The sequence below is a fragment of the Takifugu flavidus genome, chromosome 4, assembly GCF_003711565.1.
Source record: "Takifugu flavidus isolate HTHZ2018 chromosome 4, ASM371156v2, whole genome shotgun sequence".
NCBI classification, from domain to species: Eukaryota; Metazoa; Chordata; class Actinopteri; order Tetraodontiformes; family Tetraodontidae; genus Takifugu; species Takifugu flavidus.
The window spans coordinates 14,682,655-14,701,540 of NC_079523.1; the positions used below are offsets into that span (position 1 = coordinate 14,682,655).

At 43.6% G+C, this 18,886-nt stretch overlaps 1 protein-coding gene across 20 annotated transcripts in view; it reads left to right on the forward strand.

The window, feature by feature from the left end:
- LOC130524710 (NACHT, LRR and PYD domains-containing protein 12-like) overlaps positions 1-18,886 on the forward strand; it is a 337,155-nt gene that overhangs the window by 246,321 nt on the left and 71,948 nt on the right. For 5 of the 20 annotated variants that reach the window (XM_057031087.1, XM_057031090.1, XM_057031094.1 and 2 more), the window contains 2 exons: positions 4,209-4,382; positions 16,574-16,747. In XM_057031087.1, the coding sequence (XP_056887067.1) occupies positions 4,209-4,382; positions 16,574-16,747 (348 nt within the window). Of the gene's footprint in view, positions 1-639; positions 742-4,208; positions 4,383-6,207; positions 6,382-6,587; positions 6,762-7,291; positions 8,341-11,716; positions 11,819-16,573; positions 16,748-18,573; positions 18,748-18,886 lie in introns of those variants that run through there. The other 15 variants (XM_057031088.1, XM_057031095.1, XM_057031101.1 and 12 more) reach the window with 10 other exon arrangements.

Here is an 18,886-nt window from a genome sequence, read left to right on the forward strand (position 1 = left end):
GCAATCAAGTGAAGGAGTTGGTGTCATTTCTTTCATCTATTTTAAATAGAGCAGTGATCTTTGAGACTTGGATTATAGAAATAATTGAAGAGGGGAACACATGAGGGACGTTAAAAAGTCCTGACTAGCATGTTTATGTAGCACCAGATAATTTAGTGGCTGAGCTGAAGACAGTCCTTTCACCATGTTGGCCTGTGGAAAACCAGTGTTGTGGGCCCGATGGACCAGCCCCCCGTCGTTGCCGGACCACCGTTGGCCACCATTTGGGTTTTGGGATCAAAGTGGGGGCGTTTCCTGTATCCGGTTCTCCTCACGATCCATGACTACAACATGTTGCTGCAAGTGCAGAGACGTTTGCTCGGGAAAGAACTTTAGAGCTCATTCAGTGCTGCAGGATGAGGGGCTGGAAAAGGTGCCAGTTCTTTTCTCACTGCAGGGAACAGTTAAAAAGCAGCTTAAACTCTGAAAACATGAAAATTATACAGAGACATCATTGATTTACTGATTCAGTTGTTATCCAGAATGGATTAGAAATGTTCCTGTTTGATAAAAATGCAGTGAATTGGGATTATTTACTCCAACCTCTACAGATTATTTACCTTCATCACAGTCTCATCACTATTTCTGATGTTTCCTCAGGATGGACGAGGACAGAGCAGAGTCCACAGTGCCCAGCTGGGTGTCCCTGAAGAGTGACCACTCCAAAAATGGAGAAATAAACTTCAGAAGTTCAGAGGAAATGTAGAAAACTAAAGCGTGATGATGTGTTTGTGTGGCAGCTGTTAGTCACATTAACAGCAGCAGGTTGTGAGTTTATTATTGGAGATGTTTAACACTTAAACCTCAGACAGTCATATAGTTACAGACTTAATGTGAATATTGTTGATTAGAAACAAGAATCAGGTTTAACCTGAAAGATGAATTCAGACATAAATGCTGGAACAATATTGAGTCTTGATCAGGTTCTTTCATCCTATAAATCAAAGGACTAATAGAGATGTGTTTCATAGTGAGAGGGGGGAGCACATCCTATCAAACTGGGACCAGTCAGCTCCACCAGGAGAGTCCTCTTGTTCGCAATCTGGAAGCAGATCTGGAGATGCTGAAATGAAGCCCAAACAAAGTAAAACTGTTCAATATGAGATTTAATTTGTGATGTCATGAATTTGTAGTTGTGTTGATGATTTATTATAGATGGAAATCATTGGTTTACTTATGTTCAGGAAGTGATCTGCAGGAGGTGATAGAAGGTCATAAGATGAGTCTGAAGAGAAGATGTGAACATGTGACTGAAGGAACTCATGAAGCAGGAAGTGGAACCCTGCTGAACAAGATCTACACTGAGCTCTACATCACTGAGGGACAAAGTGAGGAGGAGTGGACACACAACATGAGGTGAGACAGCTTGAGAGAACCTCCAAGAAAACATCCAGGACACTCCAATCAAGTGCCAGGACATCTTCAAAGTCTTATCTGAGCAACAGAGACACATCAGAGTGGTTCTGACCAACGGTGTCGCCGGCGTTGGAAAAACCTTCTCAGTGCAGAAGTTCAGTCTGGACTGGGCAGAAGGTTTGGAGAACCAAGACATCAGTCTGGTGCTTCCGCTCTCATGCAGGGAGCTGAACTTGATCAGAGATGAGCAGCACAGTCTTCTCTCACTGCTTCATGTTTTCCATCCAACATTACAGAAGATCAGAGCAGAAGATCTGACTGTCTGGAAACTTCTGTTCATCTTTGATGGCCTGGATGAAAGCAGATTTTCACTGGGTTTCAACAACCATCAGCTCATCTCTGATGTCACACAAGTATCGTCCGTTGGCGTGCTCCTGGTGAACCTCATCCAGGGGAACCTGCTTCCCTCAGCTCTCATCTGGATCACCTCCAGACCTGCAGCAGCCTATCAGATTCCTCCCTCGTGTGTTGACAGGATCACAGAAGTACGAGGCTTCACTGACTCCCAGAAGGAGGAGTACTTCAGGAGGAGGTTCAGTGATGAAGATCTGTCCAAGAGAATCATCTCACACATCAAGGCCTCCAGGAGCCTCCACATCATGTGTCTGATCCCAGTTTTCTGCTGGATCACTGCTATAGTTCTGGAGGACATGATGACCAGAGACCAGAGAGGAGAGCTGCCCCAAACCCTGACTGACCTCTACTCACACTTCCTGAGGGTTCAGATAAAGAGGAAGAAGCAGAAGTATGGAGGAAAGCAGAGACCAGGGAAACTGACTAAGGCTGATAAAGAACTCCTTCTGAAGTTGGGTCGGCTGGCGTTTGAACATCTGGAGAAAGGAAACATCATGTTCTACTCAGAAGACCTGGAGCGATGTGGACTGGACGTCTCCGAGGTGTCGTTGTACTCAGGAGTTTGTACAGAGATCTTCAAGAGAGAGAGTGTGATCTTCCAGAAATCAGTCTACTGCTTTGTTCATCTGAGCATTCAGGAGTTTCTGGCTGCCGTCTACATGTTCCACCGTTACACCAGGAAACACACAGCGGTTATAAATCAGTTCCCTAAATATTTGAACCAATCACATCTCTTGATGACTTCCTCAGGAGAGCACTAAGGAAATCTCTCAAAAGTGAAAATGGCCACCTGGACTTGTTTGTTCGCTTCCTTCATGGTCTCTCTCTGGAGTCCAATCAGAGGATCTTGGGTGGACTGTTGGATCAGAGGAACAGCCACCCAGAAACCATCCAGAAGGTCCTCAACAACCTGAAGGAGGTGAACAGTTATGAATCTCCCCAGACAGAAGCATCAACATCTTCCACTGTCTGATGGAGATGAAGGATCAGTCAGTCCATCAGGAGATCCAAGAGTTCCTGAAGTCAGGGGAAGAAATCAGAGAGGAGACTGTCAGAGATCCACTGTTCAGCTCTGGCCTACCTGCTGCAGATGTCAGAGGAGGTTCTGGATGAGCTGAACCTGCTGCAGTACAACACCTCAGAGGAGGGACGACGTCGCCTGATTCCAGCTGTGAGGAACTGCAGGAAGGCCTGTAAGTAAAGATTTTAGGCCGGACATCGGCGTTTAAATCAAGCGAGTGGATCATGTCTGTAGCAATACCCCCTCCAGTGGTCATTCCTTCAATTCTTTATCTCCATTGCAGCGTCCATAAATAAAAAACAACAACAATTCATCCAGAAATGTTCAACACTGGCTGGATATAAGTTCAAAGGTCAATCCAGACAAACCAACATAAGGCAGGAATAATAGGAGCCACAAGTTAACTGACTATCATGAAATTACTGTCATGTCATTAAATAACTTTTGTTTGTTTGTATACATCGTATTCAAACAACAGAAAAACACATTTTAACTAATGACACGTGACTATTTTGCTTCATTTGTTCAACGTAAAAACAGCCGGCCTCGTTGGTTTAAATGGGTGTTTTAGGTCTTTGTGGCGGTTCCGTTTGGAGCCTTTATGTGACCCACAAAGTTTTGAGCCTTTCCACACCCGTTAGGTGGCAACTTCATCACTAGCAACAAAAGGTGCAGTGAAAATGATTGAAGGGAAACAGGCAGATATAACAGAAGCTGAGGGCAATCGATGCAACCAGAGACTCTGATGTCATCGATCGGATCGCTGAATTAAGACTTGACGCACCATCGTACAAATTGGATGAAATGCAAAAATCCAAAGAGCCGATAGACAGATAAAAAGATGCACGTTTCTTTAAACCATTTGCTATAATCATTTTAAATATTGAGTAATTATGAGCTGTTCTAAAATAAGACAAATGTTGAGAATAATTCAGTTGCATTTCAGATCTGATGGTCGTTCAAACTGTTGCTCTACGGTGTTGAATTTAGCTTTTCCAGGAAATGAGCTACATTTGTGTTGAGGTAGATTCTCAGATAAGTTGATGAGAAATCCCAAAGTTTGACTCACTTTTTGTTTCATACACAACAGACTGTCTGATAGTTTTCTTTCAACGAGTCATTGGGAAGTTGTGGCCTCAGCAATGACGTCAAACCCTTCTCATCTACGGGAGCTGAGCTTAAGCAAGAACCAAAGCCTGACAGATGCCTGACGTAAAGTTACTGTCTTCTGCAATGATGCATCCAAACTGCAGACTGGAGACGCTCAGGTCAGGAGGCCTCTGTTGGTCTTTTCTAAATTTCTTTACATTTTCTGCTTTTCTCTTCATTTTCAGATTTAGAAATGTGTTTTTATTTGCCCCATTTATTCCTTTTCCAGGCTGTCACACTGCAGTTTATCAGAGATCAGCTGTGACTCTCTGGCCTCGGCGCTGAGGTCCAATCCCTCCCATCTGAGGGTTCTGGACCTGAGTCAGAACCAGCTGAAGGATCCAGCAGTGAAGCTGCTCTGTGGTGCTCTCCAGGATCCTCTCTGTGAGCTGGAGACTCTCAGGTCAGTCAGAGATGATCCAGTACTTTCCCAGGTGTAACTAGTTAGACAATAAATGTTTCCATGTTTGATCTTTGTTATAAACGTAGTGTTACAGTTCTCAGAAAAAAGACCACACAGGACAGATTTGCAGTATTAAATTGGTTGTGGAAATCTGTCCCATGTGAGGATGGTCATCAATGACTAGAAAGGAAGTATCAGTTGTAGATTTGTCTTGTTTTATTTTAGGCTGGCCACAAAACCGCCCAAACATTCAGACCAATCAAAAATGGTTCTTCCTGTCTTTTAAAGATCAGAAGAAGGAAAACTAGAAACCCAAAAAGAAAGCTGCTGCAGTGTGCCATGCCCCTTCTCTACTGAGAAAAGCCATCCAAAAAAAGAGAAAAGCCCAAGTGTGAAGAAGTGAGCGCCTGTTAAACCTTGGTACCGAAAGCCTGCAGTCATTCTCATCTTAGGTGGCTTCATTCCAGCCAGAAGCCCAAACCTGCCTCCCTCTTAAAGGGGCAGCAGGTCAGTCCAACCACAGAAACCTCATGAAGATCTGAAGCTTTCAGCATCCACAATTGTTGCACCTCACTTCCATTGGAGTCCAAATCAGAAGTCAACAAGTTGATTCTACACCGATTCTACACAATGCAACCATTTAAAAAAGGTTTCCATCCATAAGTTTTCACACATTTTATATAAATCTGTTTGTTCATCGCCTCCTTCTGTTGTAATGGTCATTAAAGAAAATGACCTTATTGGAGTTTTTCTCCTCACAAATATGACTTTCTATGAACGATGCAATAAATGCAGCTTGCAATCTAAGACAATATGGAAGTATGTGTATATAATAGTAGTGGAAGTAGCTCATAAAATAATACATTTGCTCTTCTCATGAATCTCTATGTTATAAAGAAAAACCTGCTCTTAGTCAACAACATCTAAGACATCAACCAAAAATCCTAATTTTCTACAATCTAATATAAAACAGTAGAGAAGACTCTTTCTGCAGAGACACTGGTGGCAGGAATGCAGAAGTATCACCTGCTCAACTTGGAAGGTGGAGCAGAAACCACCAGCTGAGAAGGTCCTCAGCGAGAGGAAGTGGTGGAGAACCATGAAACTTGCTAAGCTCCACCTCAGCTCCAGAGACGGGCTGAGCTGGAGCTGTGGCACCAGGTATCGCCCAGAAGAGCCTCCAACAAACAAGCTCTTCTCTTGGGAGGAGAGGGCTTTGAATCTCAGCTCAGTGTGCTTGTCTCTAGTAGGTGGCAGCTGCACCTTTTCCTGAGCTCCTTGTTGATGCCCTGAGGGGAATTGATGCTCCTGCAATGTTTTCTGGCAGCATTGAGCTTGCAGTGGGGCAATCAAACACACTGTGGGGGGGCTCTTTCCTTCTCTCATCTGGAGAACAAGTGACACCAGCTGCCAATCATTGTTGGAGAAATGTGCAGTCAGGGGAACGATGCGTCCAGACTATAGCCACCCTTCCAGCATCCAGCAGTGTCTAAAACCTTTGATTTGGTTTCACCAGAGAGTGTAGGGATTGCAGGGTCGCTGCAGCATCGCCCACAAGCTATCAGGAGTGGGTCGCTTTGTCCCAACTCCTGACAAGAGTTGAGTGCTATTGAGAAATGTGGTCTCACAAACTTGGAAGGTATTTTGACCCACACACACTTTACATACGCTGTAGATCTTGTCCAACCGCCCTGAAAGAACCCAAAATAGGAACATAGGGCAGATAAGCCGGTGCAGGACCAGAGGTTTGTTGCTTGTAAGCTGTGTTTTGCTCTGGTACATGTTGATTTTTATTTGTCTTCTCTCAAAATAATTGTTATTTTAGCCTATGGGACTGCAGGTTATCAGAGACCAGCTGTGATTCTGTGGCCTCAGCTCTGAAGTCCAACCTCTCCCATCTGAGGGTTCTGGACCTGAGCTTCAACCCGTTGCAGGATTCAGGAGTGAAGCGGCTCTGTTCTGGACTGGAGAGTCCAAACTGTAAACTGGAGAGGCTCAGGTCAGTCTTCATTTTTCTACCTATATACCAGCTGCTAAGATGGTGAAGTGAGGCTGTTCTCAACACTGCTGTGATGCACCACATTAAAAAAATTCCTTGTAATATCGTGAATTCAGGTCTGACCCAACTAAGAACTAACGTAGGTTTAGTACTGACGCAGATAACATGCAGACCTGCACCGTATAACCTCATCCTGCATTTTTCAGATTGCTTAACTGCTGGTTATCAGAGATCAGCTGTGACTCTCTGGCCTCGGCGCTGAGGTCCAATCCCTCCCATCTCAGAGAACTGGACCTGAGTCGGAACCAGCTGCAGGATTCAGGAGTGAAGCTGCTCTGTGGTTTTCTCCACTTTCCAAACTGCCGACTGGAAACTCTGGGGTAAACACCATTCTCAAAAATGTCCATTATTCCATCCGAGGGTCCTCACACTTTCTGAGTGTGTGTGTTGTGCCCAGTTCCTTCAGGAGGGAGGGCCACACGGGGACCACTTATTCATGATAAATTGATTTAAGGACAATGAAAAAGCCCACAGATGGTAACCAAAATTAGACAAAACTAGGTGAGGGTGCCTGGTAGACACCAGCCAACGAGGAGGGAGATGGTGAGGGAGACAGGAAGTCATCTAAGACAGGTTGTGCCTTTAAAGATGAGCCACAGGTGAGATGGATCTCCATGATGAGATGGGAGGGAAAGAGGTGGGAGAACCTGGGAAGAGTGAGGGCCAGAACAATATATATTCTCCTTTGGAACAGTGCAAACCTGAGAGGTTGGAATTGTGGTAATTACATATTACTATCATTTTTTAACCTGTAACTAAATTAAGTATTTACAGATCATGCCTTGATTAACCTTTCAGATGAATACTGGTTTCACTTATAACCTTATAAAAGTTTCCCTTCTGTATTTAGATTAAGGTGCTGCAGGTTATCAGAGATCAGCTGTGACTCTCTGGCCTTGGCGCTGAGGTCCAATCCCTCCCATCTCAGAGAACTGGACCTGGGTGGGAACCAGCTGCAGGATTCAGGAGTGAAGCTGCTGTCTGATCTCGTAGAGAATCCACACTATGGGCTGGAGACATTGAGACAGTAGCTGGTGGTAGCCAGTCAACTCCCGCTCATCTGCTGCATCACTCACTGACCACTGGTGAAGAGCATCTGTGGAAACATCTGCCGTCTACTCCCTCCATAGATGAAAAATTCAGTTTTTAAAAAGCGCTGGTGGACTTTCAGGAGATCAGTCGATGGTCGACAAAGCAGAAGCAGCTTCGCCTTGAAGTTAAATTAGTTCCTGGTATCACACAATGCATCTTTATAAAGTTCTAAATGGCTCCTCGGCCACTCTTAGAAGCATGGAAACATTCTCTTAATTGTCTCTTCAAATGTCTGTATTATACGTTACTATTTTACATCATGCCTTCAGAATCTTTAGGGTTTAGTATTTACTGTCTCTGTGACATGGAGCATTGGAATATTTCAGCTGCAGCCAGCAAAAACCCATCAGAATGACGGCTATCGGTGGGAACCGCAGCTCATTTGACTTTAGTCAGTCTGTTCAATGTTATAGGATTTATTGCAATCTAATAAAAACTATGAATAAATGTGGGAAATAGGAAAAAAAGAAGCAAAATGACCAAATAAATCTCCCATGAATACAGTAAATTTAAAGATGAGAACCTGCTGCACTGTGCCGTGCCCCTTCTCTATTGAGAAAAGCCCAAGTGTGTCCTTCAGTCACCTCAGACATTCAGCCAGCTTTTAATACCTTTGTTCAAGCCCAGAACGCCCTGGATTATTCCCACTGAAGATGGAAAAGCAGGTGTAAAACATGAGTTATTGTTAACTGTACTGGTGTGTGACTATAGCGCATTACTGGACCACTATAAACTTGTTGTTTGTGGTTTTTCTTTCTTTGTGGAGATTAACACGTTAAAAATAAATTGCACTGGTTCAGCAGTTGATCTTGTTTTCTTATTTGACCTATACGACACAATTTCACAAAGCTAAACATACATTTTTACAGAATAGTTTTATCCTTCCGATTACCAGCACCAGCTATTCAGAATATATAATGTAGTGGGTTTTAAAATGAACTGAATGATGTCTGCCTTGTCTCTCCTCTACCTGTCCTCCCCCGTCTCCTCCTCTCTCCCCACCCACCCCCCATCAGCAGGAGGGTCCCCCCCCATATGAGCCTGGTCCTGCTCAAGGTTTCTTCCTGTTAAAGGGGAGATTTTCCTGTTGATTGTTAGGGATCAGGCCCTGGGATTCTGCATAGCACCAAGTTTGACTACAACAGACATTACAAATAAAGATGATTTGATTTGATTTAAAAATAAAAGAACTGCGCCTGAAAATGAAGCAGAAGCAATAAAAACCCAACACCAGCGAAGCTTTCGAAGAATCTCAGATATTGATGAAAAATTCTGGAAATCATGATGGAGAGATATTTTTCTCACGGCTCAAATTCCACAGCTATTAAGTGATTAAATGGATTTAATGGTGATATTCTGGAGTCCACAATTTCAGGTGAAGTTACACTGGGGAACAATTTGAAAATATCCTGTTGAAATTATTCTAAATTATTCTGATTAAAAATAAAATTGGCACGCTGATTCCAAAATTACAGTCATTTCCCCCCCAGCCCGTCAAGTTTTGAAAGCTTCTCCTCCAGATCAGCAAATTTCCCCTAATGAGCTGGAGTCAGACTGGCCAGCTGATGACAACTGGATCAGCTCCGTTGGTGCAGTCACCATTAAGAGGTGTGTGCAGCCCCCAAAAGGTCAGTACTGTCAATATCCTATAGGGACACTTTGAACCAGAGGGGATCCTATAGATCAAAAAGTTGACCCAGTTTGATTCCGCACCAAAAACGAACATCTGTCAGACGAACTCCAGTTGTTTCCCAGTATTTCAGTTAAAACGTGGACCAAATTGTTCTGAAGAGAGGCGCTTGTGCTGGATATGACGCGATCCAACCACGAACACGTGACGTGTAGAGGAAGAAGAAGCGAAAGTGAAAGTTCTCAACTTCGGGCCCCATCTTGAGTGACCGAGCCCTGATGGAAAACCTCTAATATTCAGGTAGCATTTGGTTCTTTCACTGCTGTCGTCTCGAATCAATGTTCCGCTGCGAGATGCGGCTTAATAAGCTGCGTGTGCGCAATGAGCGTGCGCGTGTTTCGGACGCACATTGCGGCTGGTCGACGGGAATGTTGTGACGGATGATCAAACTTTGTAGCGTGTTTCCTCTAACTGCGTTTTCCGCTAACCCTGAGCCAACATTTTAGAGGTTGAGGAAGCACATTTTAATACTCACAATAAGTCGACAATATTATTTGCAGTTAGTGGAAAAATCCACGGAAAGAGGGACACAAACGCGACAGTTTTAGCCTCCTCTCTTTGTCCCTCCACCAGGGGGACAATCAATCCTTTATTTAAAAAAGGAGAGTATGTAAAGAGGGAGAGATCAAGGCATTCCATTTTATTGTTTTAACAACTGGTTCTTTGTGGAATATGAATTTGTTATTATGGATTTATGAAATGTGTTCTGTTTTGAATGAAGCAGTCAAGAAAACGAAAGGAAACCTAAACCCATGGTGTTTTGATATTTTTGGTCCTGTACATGTGGTCAGATCAGATTAGTCTGAGCAGAATTGGGTGTTTTTTGCCCTTTGCTGTGTGTCATCTATTCTATTCAGCGTGTTGGGTTGCTTGACTTCTGTTGGGTCGTGGCAACTTGATGCATCACTTCTGAGATATTGACACACCTTTTTCCTGAGGCTGGCTCCAATGCTGCCAACACACCTGGCCATGGATATGGTGGGACTTCTGTGATGAGTGGGGTCAGAGGTGGTGGACAAGCTCTGCTCCAAAACAAGCTTGCTAGATATGTTTGGGATCTCCTCCGCCACAACCACCAGCTGCAACTAGTAGCTGTGCACGCCATGCAGAGTTTTGACCTCTAGGTCAGGCTACAAATGTTTTTTCCAGCACCATCATGTGTTCGTGAGAAACATGATGCGCCTGATCAAAAAAAGCTGCTTGTAATCTGACAGACGAGCCATGATGAGATGTCAAGGTGCGTTGTTGAAAATGAAGATCCTCTTCTTGGAATCCTGTCTGAGATGACAGAAGATGATGCTGCATTTGACCCACTTTGATGATGTGATGACGTATTTCTGTTTAGTTTTGAATGCATTCTCATCTTATTTGTTGAATTTAATGTTGAGAACTGACATCTTGAAAGAATTTAGGTTTTCTTGTAAACCATAACCAGATAAAAAATGATTTCATTTGTATTTGTGTGTGTCCGTCTGATGCCACCGCACCTTTTGAAACACCCAGGAGAAACATTTTTTCCACAACTATTTTATATTTAACATGGTGTAAACTTTTAAGATGTCCCAAAACTTTTTTCCAATATATATGTGGCCTGTATGATGTACAGGGTGACATCATATAATAGATTTTGATGTGAATGAGCTGACAATACGTCATTGGACAGACCTCTGCTTGTCTTCATGCTGAGAATCATGTTCTTTAATCTTATTTTCTGTGTCAGCAGACTGTTCCTGCTTAACCGTTTAGACTCACATTTAAAACTGAGCGAATGTGTGATGGAAGAGGAAGAGAGAGCAAAGTCCACAGTGTCCAGCTGTGTGTCCATGAAGAGCGACTGGTCCAAAGACTACCCTTTAAACTTCGGTATTGGACCTCAAGGCTCACCTTTAAAGTAAGGTTTTCTGAACCACATAACTCTGCCTTAGAACATTTCACAACCATACAAAACATCATTTTGTGGGTATTAGCCTCCACTATCGTGAAAAATGAAATTCATCAGCTCTTTAAAATGAAACGGTGCACAGTCCTTTCACCATGTTGGCCTGTGGAAAACCAGTGTTGTCAGCCCGATGGACCAGCGTCCCCGTCGTTGCCGGACCACCGTTGGCCACCAGTTGGGTTTTGGGATCAAAGTGGGGGCGTTTCCTGTATCCGGTTCTCCTCACGGATCCATGACTACAACATGTTGCTGCAAGTGCAGAGACGTTTGCTCTGGAAAGAACTTTAGAGCACATTCAGTGCTGCAGGATGAGGGGCTGGAAAAGGTGCCAGTTCTTTTCTCACTGCAGGGAACAGTTAAAAAAGCAGCTTAAACTCTGAAAACATGAAAATTATACAGAGACATCATTGATTTATTGATTCAGTTGTTATCCAGAATGGATTAGAAATGTTCCTGTTTGATAAAAATGCAGTGAATTGGGATTATTGAACTACAACCTCTACAGATTATTTACCTTCATCACAGTCTCATCACTATTTCTGATGTTTCCTCAGGATGGACGAGGACAGAGCAGAGTCCACAGTGCCCAGCTGTGTGTCCCTGAAGAGTGACCACTCCAAACAACGACTAATAAACTTCAGAAGTTCAGACCAAATGTAAGAAAACTAAAGCGTGATGATGTGTTTGTGTGGCACCCTTTAAAGTTCGGTATCAGACCTCAAGGCTCACCTTTAAAGTAAGGTTTTCTGAACCACATAACTCTGCCTTAGAACATTTCACAACCATACAAAACATCATTTTGTGGGTATTAGCCTCTACTATCGTGAAAAATGAAATTCATCAGGTCCTTAAAATGAAACGGTGCACCAACATGTCAGGTGTTCGCTCCCATTAACTCCCATGTTAATTTTAGTGTGGTAAATCTTTTAAAACTGAAAATTGCTTGTGTTTTTAACTGGTCATTTCTCCTACATGGGTTAACATCATCTCACAAAAATTCCTAGGCATATATTTTAAAGTTTCCCAACAATATCCACCATTGCAGAGTGCTCCAGCTCTCCATTTAGATACGGATGGGTAAGACATGGCAGGTCTGTGCAGCTTGTTCTGCCACACTGTTCCACCACATGTCATGAAAATTCATTAAAAAGTCTATTTATAAGGCTCCTGGTTCTAATAAACCCATAGACAACAATATCAGTCATTTCTAAATGGTTGAAATAAGCTTTTGAATACGCGTGACCTCTGTGCTATTTAATGATCAGTTTCAGAGACCAGACGACTGTATTTGGAGCATAAATGGAGAACTTTTGTTCTATTCTATGAGTTTATATTCCTGATTTGGCACTTTTATTTTTAACATAAATTCACAATGAAGAAAAGCCACTAAACACTTAGATCAAATACACTTTTCTCCAACTAACGAGCTTGTTAGAACGTAAATAACTTTATATTTTTTGCTCAGTGTTCATTCAATCTTCAACTGTCAGAGCAAACTGAAAGTAGAAGTGAACGCAGCCTTTCTTAGGCGTTGCTAACGCCCAGTAGACATGTATAACCACTATTCCCATTTTTGACAGGTATCAGAAACGGTCTGCTTCCATTGGAGATTCCTCCTGTCCCGAGGGTGAAAAGAAACGGAGAACTGAACTGCAGACCGCCGACCTGAACAACAGCGTCTCACGTAAGCTCGTACATTTGTATTTATAAGATACTTTTGGGTCGGAATAAAGGAACAACTTGTGTATTTACAATGTGCAAGAGAAGATCCAGAGAGCTCTTGTTTGGTTCCACTGGAACCCCTGGACCCTCTGAAGACCTTCCTAAATGCTTAGACAGTATTTAGCAACATTTAGTCATTTAGTTCTGGAAAGTGTTAAAGAGCTGAAGGCAGGTGACCTTTACAGGACAATGGGTCTGCTGAGTATGATGTGTTTGGAGAAGGTTTGATGTGTTTTTCTAAATATCATCCAGCTTTTACCAGCTGTTTAGTCCAAGCAAACTCTTGGAAGACATGGAAATGGTTGTTATAGACTAAATTACATTGAAACCAATGAAATAAAAGAATAGGTGTACATAAGAAGACATAACATTTCAAACTGACAGTAAGATGGGTCATTACCCGACTGTTGCTTCTATCATTCAAACATGACAGAATATTTTCCAGTTGAGGACATCTGTGTTACTGCTGTAGATGACAATTGTAAAAGGATTTAAAAGATTGTTTGTTTTAGAGGGTGGTGAACTGCAGGAGGTGATAGAAGGTCATAAGATCAGTCTGAAGAGAAGATGTGAACATGTGACTGAAGGAACTCATGAAGCAGGAAGTGGAACCCTGCTGAACAAGATCTACACTGAGCTCTACATCACTGAGGGACAAAGTGAGGAGGTGGACACACAACATGAGGTGAGACAGCTTGAGAGAACCTCCAAGAAGAACATCCAGGACACTCCAATCAAGTGCCAGGACATCTTCAAAGTCTTATCTGAGCAACAGAGACACATCAGAGTGGTTCTGACCAACGGTGTCGCCGGCGTTGGAAAAACCTTCTCAGTGCAGAAGTTCAGTCTGGACTGGGCAGAAGGTTTGGAGAACCAAGACATCAGTCTGGTGCTTCCGCTCTCATGCAGGGAGCTGAACTTGATCAGAGATGAGCAGCACAGTCTTCTCTCACTGCTTCATGTTTTCCATCCAACATTACAGAAGATCAGAGCAGAAGATCTGACTGTCTGGAAACTTCTGTTCATCTTTGATGGCCTGGATGAAAGCAGATTTTCACTGGATTTCAACAAGCATCAGCTCATCTCTGATGTCACACAAGTATCGTCAGTTGAGGTGCTCCTGGTGAACCTCATCCAGGGGAACCTGCTTCCCTCAGCTCTCATCTGGATCACCTCCAGACCTGCAGCAGCCTATCAGATTCCTCCCTGGTGTGTTGACAGGATCACAGAAGTACGAGGCTTCACTGACTCCCAGAAGGAGGAGTACTTCAGGAGGAGGTTCAGTGATGAAGATCTGTCCAAGAGAATCATCTCACACATCAAGGCCTCCAGGAGCCTCCACATCATGTGTCTGATCCCAGTTTTCTGCTGGATCACTGCTATAGTTCTGGAGGACATGATGACCAGAGACCAGAGAGGAGAGCTGCCCCAAACCCTGACTGACCTCTACCTCACACTTCCTGAGGGTTCAGATAAAGAGGAAGAAGCAGAAGTATGGAGGAAAGCAGAGACCAGGGAACTGACTGAGGCTGATAAAAAACTCCTTCTGAAGTTGGGTCGGCTGGCGTTTGAACATCTGGAGAAAGGAAACATCATGTTCTACTCAAAAGACCTGGAGCGATGTGGACTGGACGTCTCCGAGGTGTCGGTGTACTCAGGAGTTTGTACAGAGATCTTCAAGAGAGAGAGTGTGATCTTCCAGAAATCAGTCTACTGCTTTGTTCATCTGAGTGTTCAGGAGTTTCTGGCTGCCGTCTTCATGTTCCACCGTTACACCAGGAAAGACACAGCGGTTATAAATCAGTTCCTAAAATATTCTGAACCAGTCAGATCTCTTGGTGGCTTCCTCAGGAGAGCACTAATGAAATCTCTCAAAAGTGAAAATGGCCACCTGGACTTGTTTGTTCGCTTCCTTCATGGTCTCTCTCTGGAGTCCAATCAGAGGATCTTGGGTGGACTGTTGGATCAGAGGAACAGCCACCCAGAAACCATCCAGAAGGTCCTCAACAACCTGAAGGAGGTGAACAGTTATGAAGTCTCCCCAGACAGAAGCATCAACATCTTCCACTGTCTGATGGAGATGAAGGATCAGTCAGTCCATCAGGAGATCCAAGAGTTCCTGAAGTCAGGGGAGATATCAAAGAGGGAACTGTCAATGATCCACTGTTCAGCTCTGGCCTACCTGCTGCAGATGTCAGAGGAGGTTCTGGATGAGCTGGACCTGCGGCTGTACTACACCTCAGAGGAGGGACGACGTCGCCTGATTCCAGCTGTGAGGAACTGCAGGAAGGTCGTGTAAGTAAAGATTTCTGGGGCCGGACATCGGCGTTTAAATCAAGCGAGTGGATCATGTCAGGTAGCAATACCCCCTCCAGTGGTCATTCCTTCAATTCTTTATCTCCATTGCAGCGTCCATAAATTAAAAAAACAACAATTCATCCAGAATGTTCAACACTGGCTGGATATAAGTTCAAAGGTCAATCCAGACAAACCAACACAAGGCAGGAATAATAGGAGCCACAAGTTAACTGACTATCATGAAATTACTGTCATGTCATTAAATAACTTTTGTTTGTTTGTATACACTCTCAACTCATTTTCTACGCTTGTTCCTCCACTGAGGGTCGCGGGGGGCTGGAGCCTATCAATGGGCGGAGGCAGGGTACACCCTGGATTGGTCGCCAGTCAATCGCAGGGCTAACACATACAGACACACAACCATTCACTCTCACACTCACACCTACGGGCAATTTAGAGTTTTCCAATACATCGTATTCAAACGACAGAAAAACACATTTTAACTCATGACACGTGACTATTTTGCTTCATTTGTTCAACGTAAAAACAGCCGGCCTCGTTGGTTTAAATGGGTGTTTTAGGTCTTTGTGGCGGTTCCGTTTGGAGCCTTTATGTGACCCACAAAGTTGTTTGAGCCTTTCCACACCCGTTAGGGGGCAACTTCATCACTAGCAACAAAAGGTGCAGTGAAAATGATTTGAAGGAAACAGCAGATATAACAGAAGCTGAGGGCAATCGATGCAACCAGAGACTCTGATGTCATCGATCGATCGCTGAATTAAGACTTGACGCACCATCGTACAAATTGGATGAAATGCAAAATATCCAAGAGCCGATAGACAGATAAAAAGATGCACGTTTCTTTAAACCATTTGCTATAATCATTTTAAATATTGAGTAATTATGAGCTGTTCTAAAATAAGACAAATGTTGAGAATAATTCAGTTGCATTTCAGATCTGATGGTCGTTCAAACTGTTGCTCTACGGTGTTGAATTTAGCTTTTCCAGGAAATGAGCTACACATTTGTGTTGAGGTAGATTCTCAGATAAGTTGATGAGAAATCCCAAAGTTTGACTCACTATTTTTGTTTCATACACAACAGACTGTATGGTGATGTTCTTTCAACGAGTGATTGGGAAGTTGTGGCCTCAGCAATGACGTCAAACCCTTCTCATCTACGGGAGCTGAGCTTAAGTGGGAACAAAAACCTGACATTTCCCGACGTAAAGTTACTGTCTTCTGGAATGATGCATCCAAACTGCAGACTGGAGACGCTCAGGTCAGGAGGCCTCTGTTGGTCTTTTCTAAATTTCTTTACATTTTCTGCTTTTCTCTTCATTTTCAGATTTAGAAATGTGTTTTTATTTGCCCCATTTATTCCTTTTCCAGACTGAGTGACTGCAGGTTATCAGAGTCCAGCTGTGGCTCTCTGGCCTCGGCGCTGAGGTCCAATCCCTCCCATCTGAGGGTTCTGGACCTGAGAAAGAACCAGCTGAAGGATCCAGGAATGAAGCTGCTCTGTGGTTTTCTGCAGGATCCTCTCTGTAAGCTGGAGACTCTCAGGTCAGTCAGAGATGATCCAGTACTTTCCTAGGTGTAACTAGTTAGACAATAAATGTTTCCATGTTTGATCTTTGTTATAAATGTAGTGTTACAGTTCTCAGAAAAAGACCACACAGGACAGATTTGCAGTATTAAATTGGTTGTGGAAATCTGTCCCATGTGAGGATGGTCATCAATGACTAGAAAGGAAGTATCAGTTGTAGATTTGTCTTGTTTTATTTTAGGCTGGCCACAAAACCGCCCAAACATTCAGACCAATCAAAAATGGTTCTTCCTGTCTTTTAAAGATCAGAAGGAAAACTAGAAAACCCAAAAAGAAAGCTGCTGCAGTGTGCCATGCCCCTTCTCTCCTGAGAAAAGCCATCCCAAAAAAAGAAAAGCCCAAGTGTGAAGTGAGCGCCCTGTTAAACCTTGGTACCGAAAGCCTGCAGTCATTCTCATCTTAGGTGGCTTCATTCCAGCCAGAAGCCCAAACCTGCCTCCCTCTTAAAGGGGCAGCAGGTCAGTCCAACCACAGAAACCTTCATGAAGATCTGAAGCTTTCAGCATCCACAATTGTTGCACCTCACTTCCATTGGAGTCCAAATCAGAAGTCAACAAGTTGATTCTACACCGATTCTACACAATGCAACCATTTTAAAAAGGTTTCCATCCATAAGTTTTCAAACATTTTTAGATAAATCTGTTTGTTCATCGCCTCCTTCTGTTGTAATGATCATTAAAGAAAATGACCTTATTTGAGTTTTTCTCCTCACAAATATGACTTTCTATGAACGATGCAATAAATGCAGCTTGCAATCTAAGACAATATGGAAGTATGTGTATATAATAGTAGTGGAAGTAGCTCATAAAATAATACATTTGCTCTTCTCATCGAATCTCTCTATGTTATTAAAGAAAAACCTGCTCTTAGTCAACAACATCTAAGACATCAACCAAAAATCCTAATTTTCTATAATCTAATATAAAACAGTAGAGAAGAGTCTTTCTGCAGAGACACTGGTGGCAGGAATGCAGAAGTATCACCTGCTCAACTTGGAAGGTGGAGCAGAAACCACCAGCTGAGAAGGTCCTCAGCGAGAGGAAGTGGTGGAGAACCATGAAACTTGCTAAGCTCCACCTCAGCTCCAGAGACGGGCTGAGCTGGAGCTGTGGCACCAGGTATCGCCCAGAAGAGCCTCCAACAAACAAGCTCTTCTCTTGGGAGGAGAGGGCTTTGAATCTCAGCTCAGTGTGCTTGTCTCTAGTAGGTGGCAGCTGCACCTTTTCCTGAGGTCCTTGTTGATGCCCTGAGGGGAATTGATGCTCCTGCAATGTTTTCTGGCAGCATTGAGCTTGCAGTGGGGCAATCAAACACACTGTGGGGTGGCTCTCTTTCCTTCTCTCATCTGGAGAACAAGTGACACCAGCTGCCAATCATTGTTGGAGAAATGTGCAGTCAGGGGAACGATGCGTCCAGACTATAGCCACCCTTCCAGCATCCAGCAGTGTCTACAACCTTTGATTTGGTTTCACCAGAGAGTGTAGGGATTGCAGGGTCGCTGCAGCATCGCCCACAAGCTATCAGGAGTGGGTCGCTTTGTCCCAACTCCTGACAAGAGTTGAGTGCTATTGAGAAATGTGGTCTCACAACCTGGAAGGTATTTTGACCTACAGACACTTTACATACGGTGGAGATCTTGTCCAACCGCCCTGAAAGAACCCAAAATAGGAACATACGGCAGATAAGCCGGTGCAGGACCAGAGGTTTGTTGCTTGTAAGCTGTGTTTTGCTCTGGTACATGTTGATTTTTATTTGTCTTCTCTCAAAATAATTGTTATTTTAGCCTAAGTCGCTGCAGGTTATCAGAGACCAGCTGTGATTCTGTGGCCTCAGCTCTGAAGTCCAACCTCTCCCATCTGAGGGTTCTGGACCTGAGCGTCAACACGTTGCAGGATTCAGGAGTGAAGCGGCTCTGTTCTGGACTGGAGAGTCCAAACTGTAAACTGGAGAGGCTCAGGTCAGTCTTCATTTTTCTACCTATATACCAGCTGCTAAGATGGTGAAGTGAGGCTGTTCTCAACACTGCTGTGATGCACCACATTAAAAAAATTCCTTGTAATATCGTGAATTCAGGTCTGACCCAACTAAGAACTAAC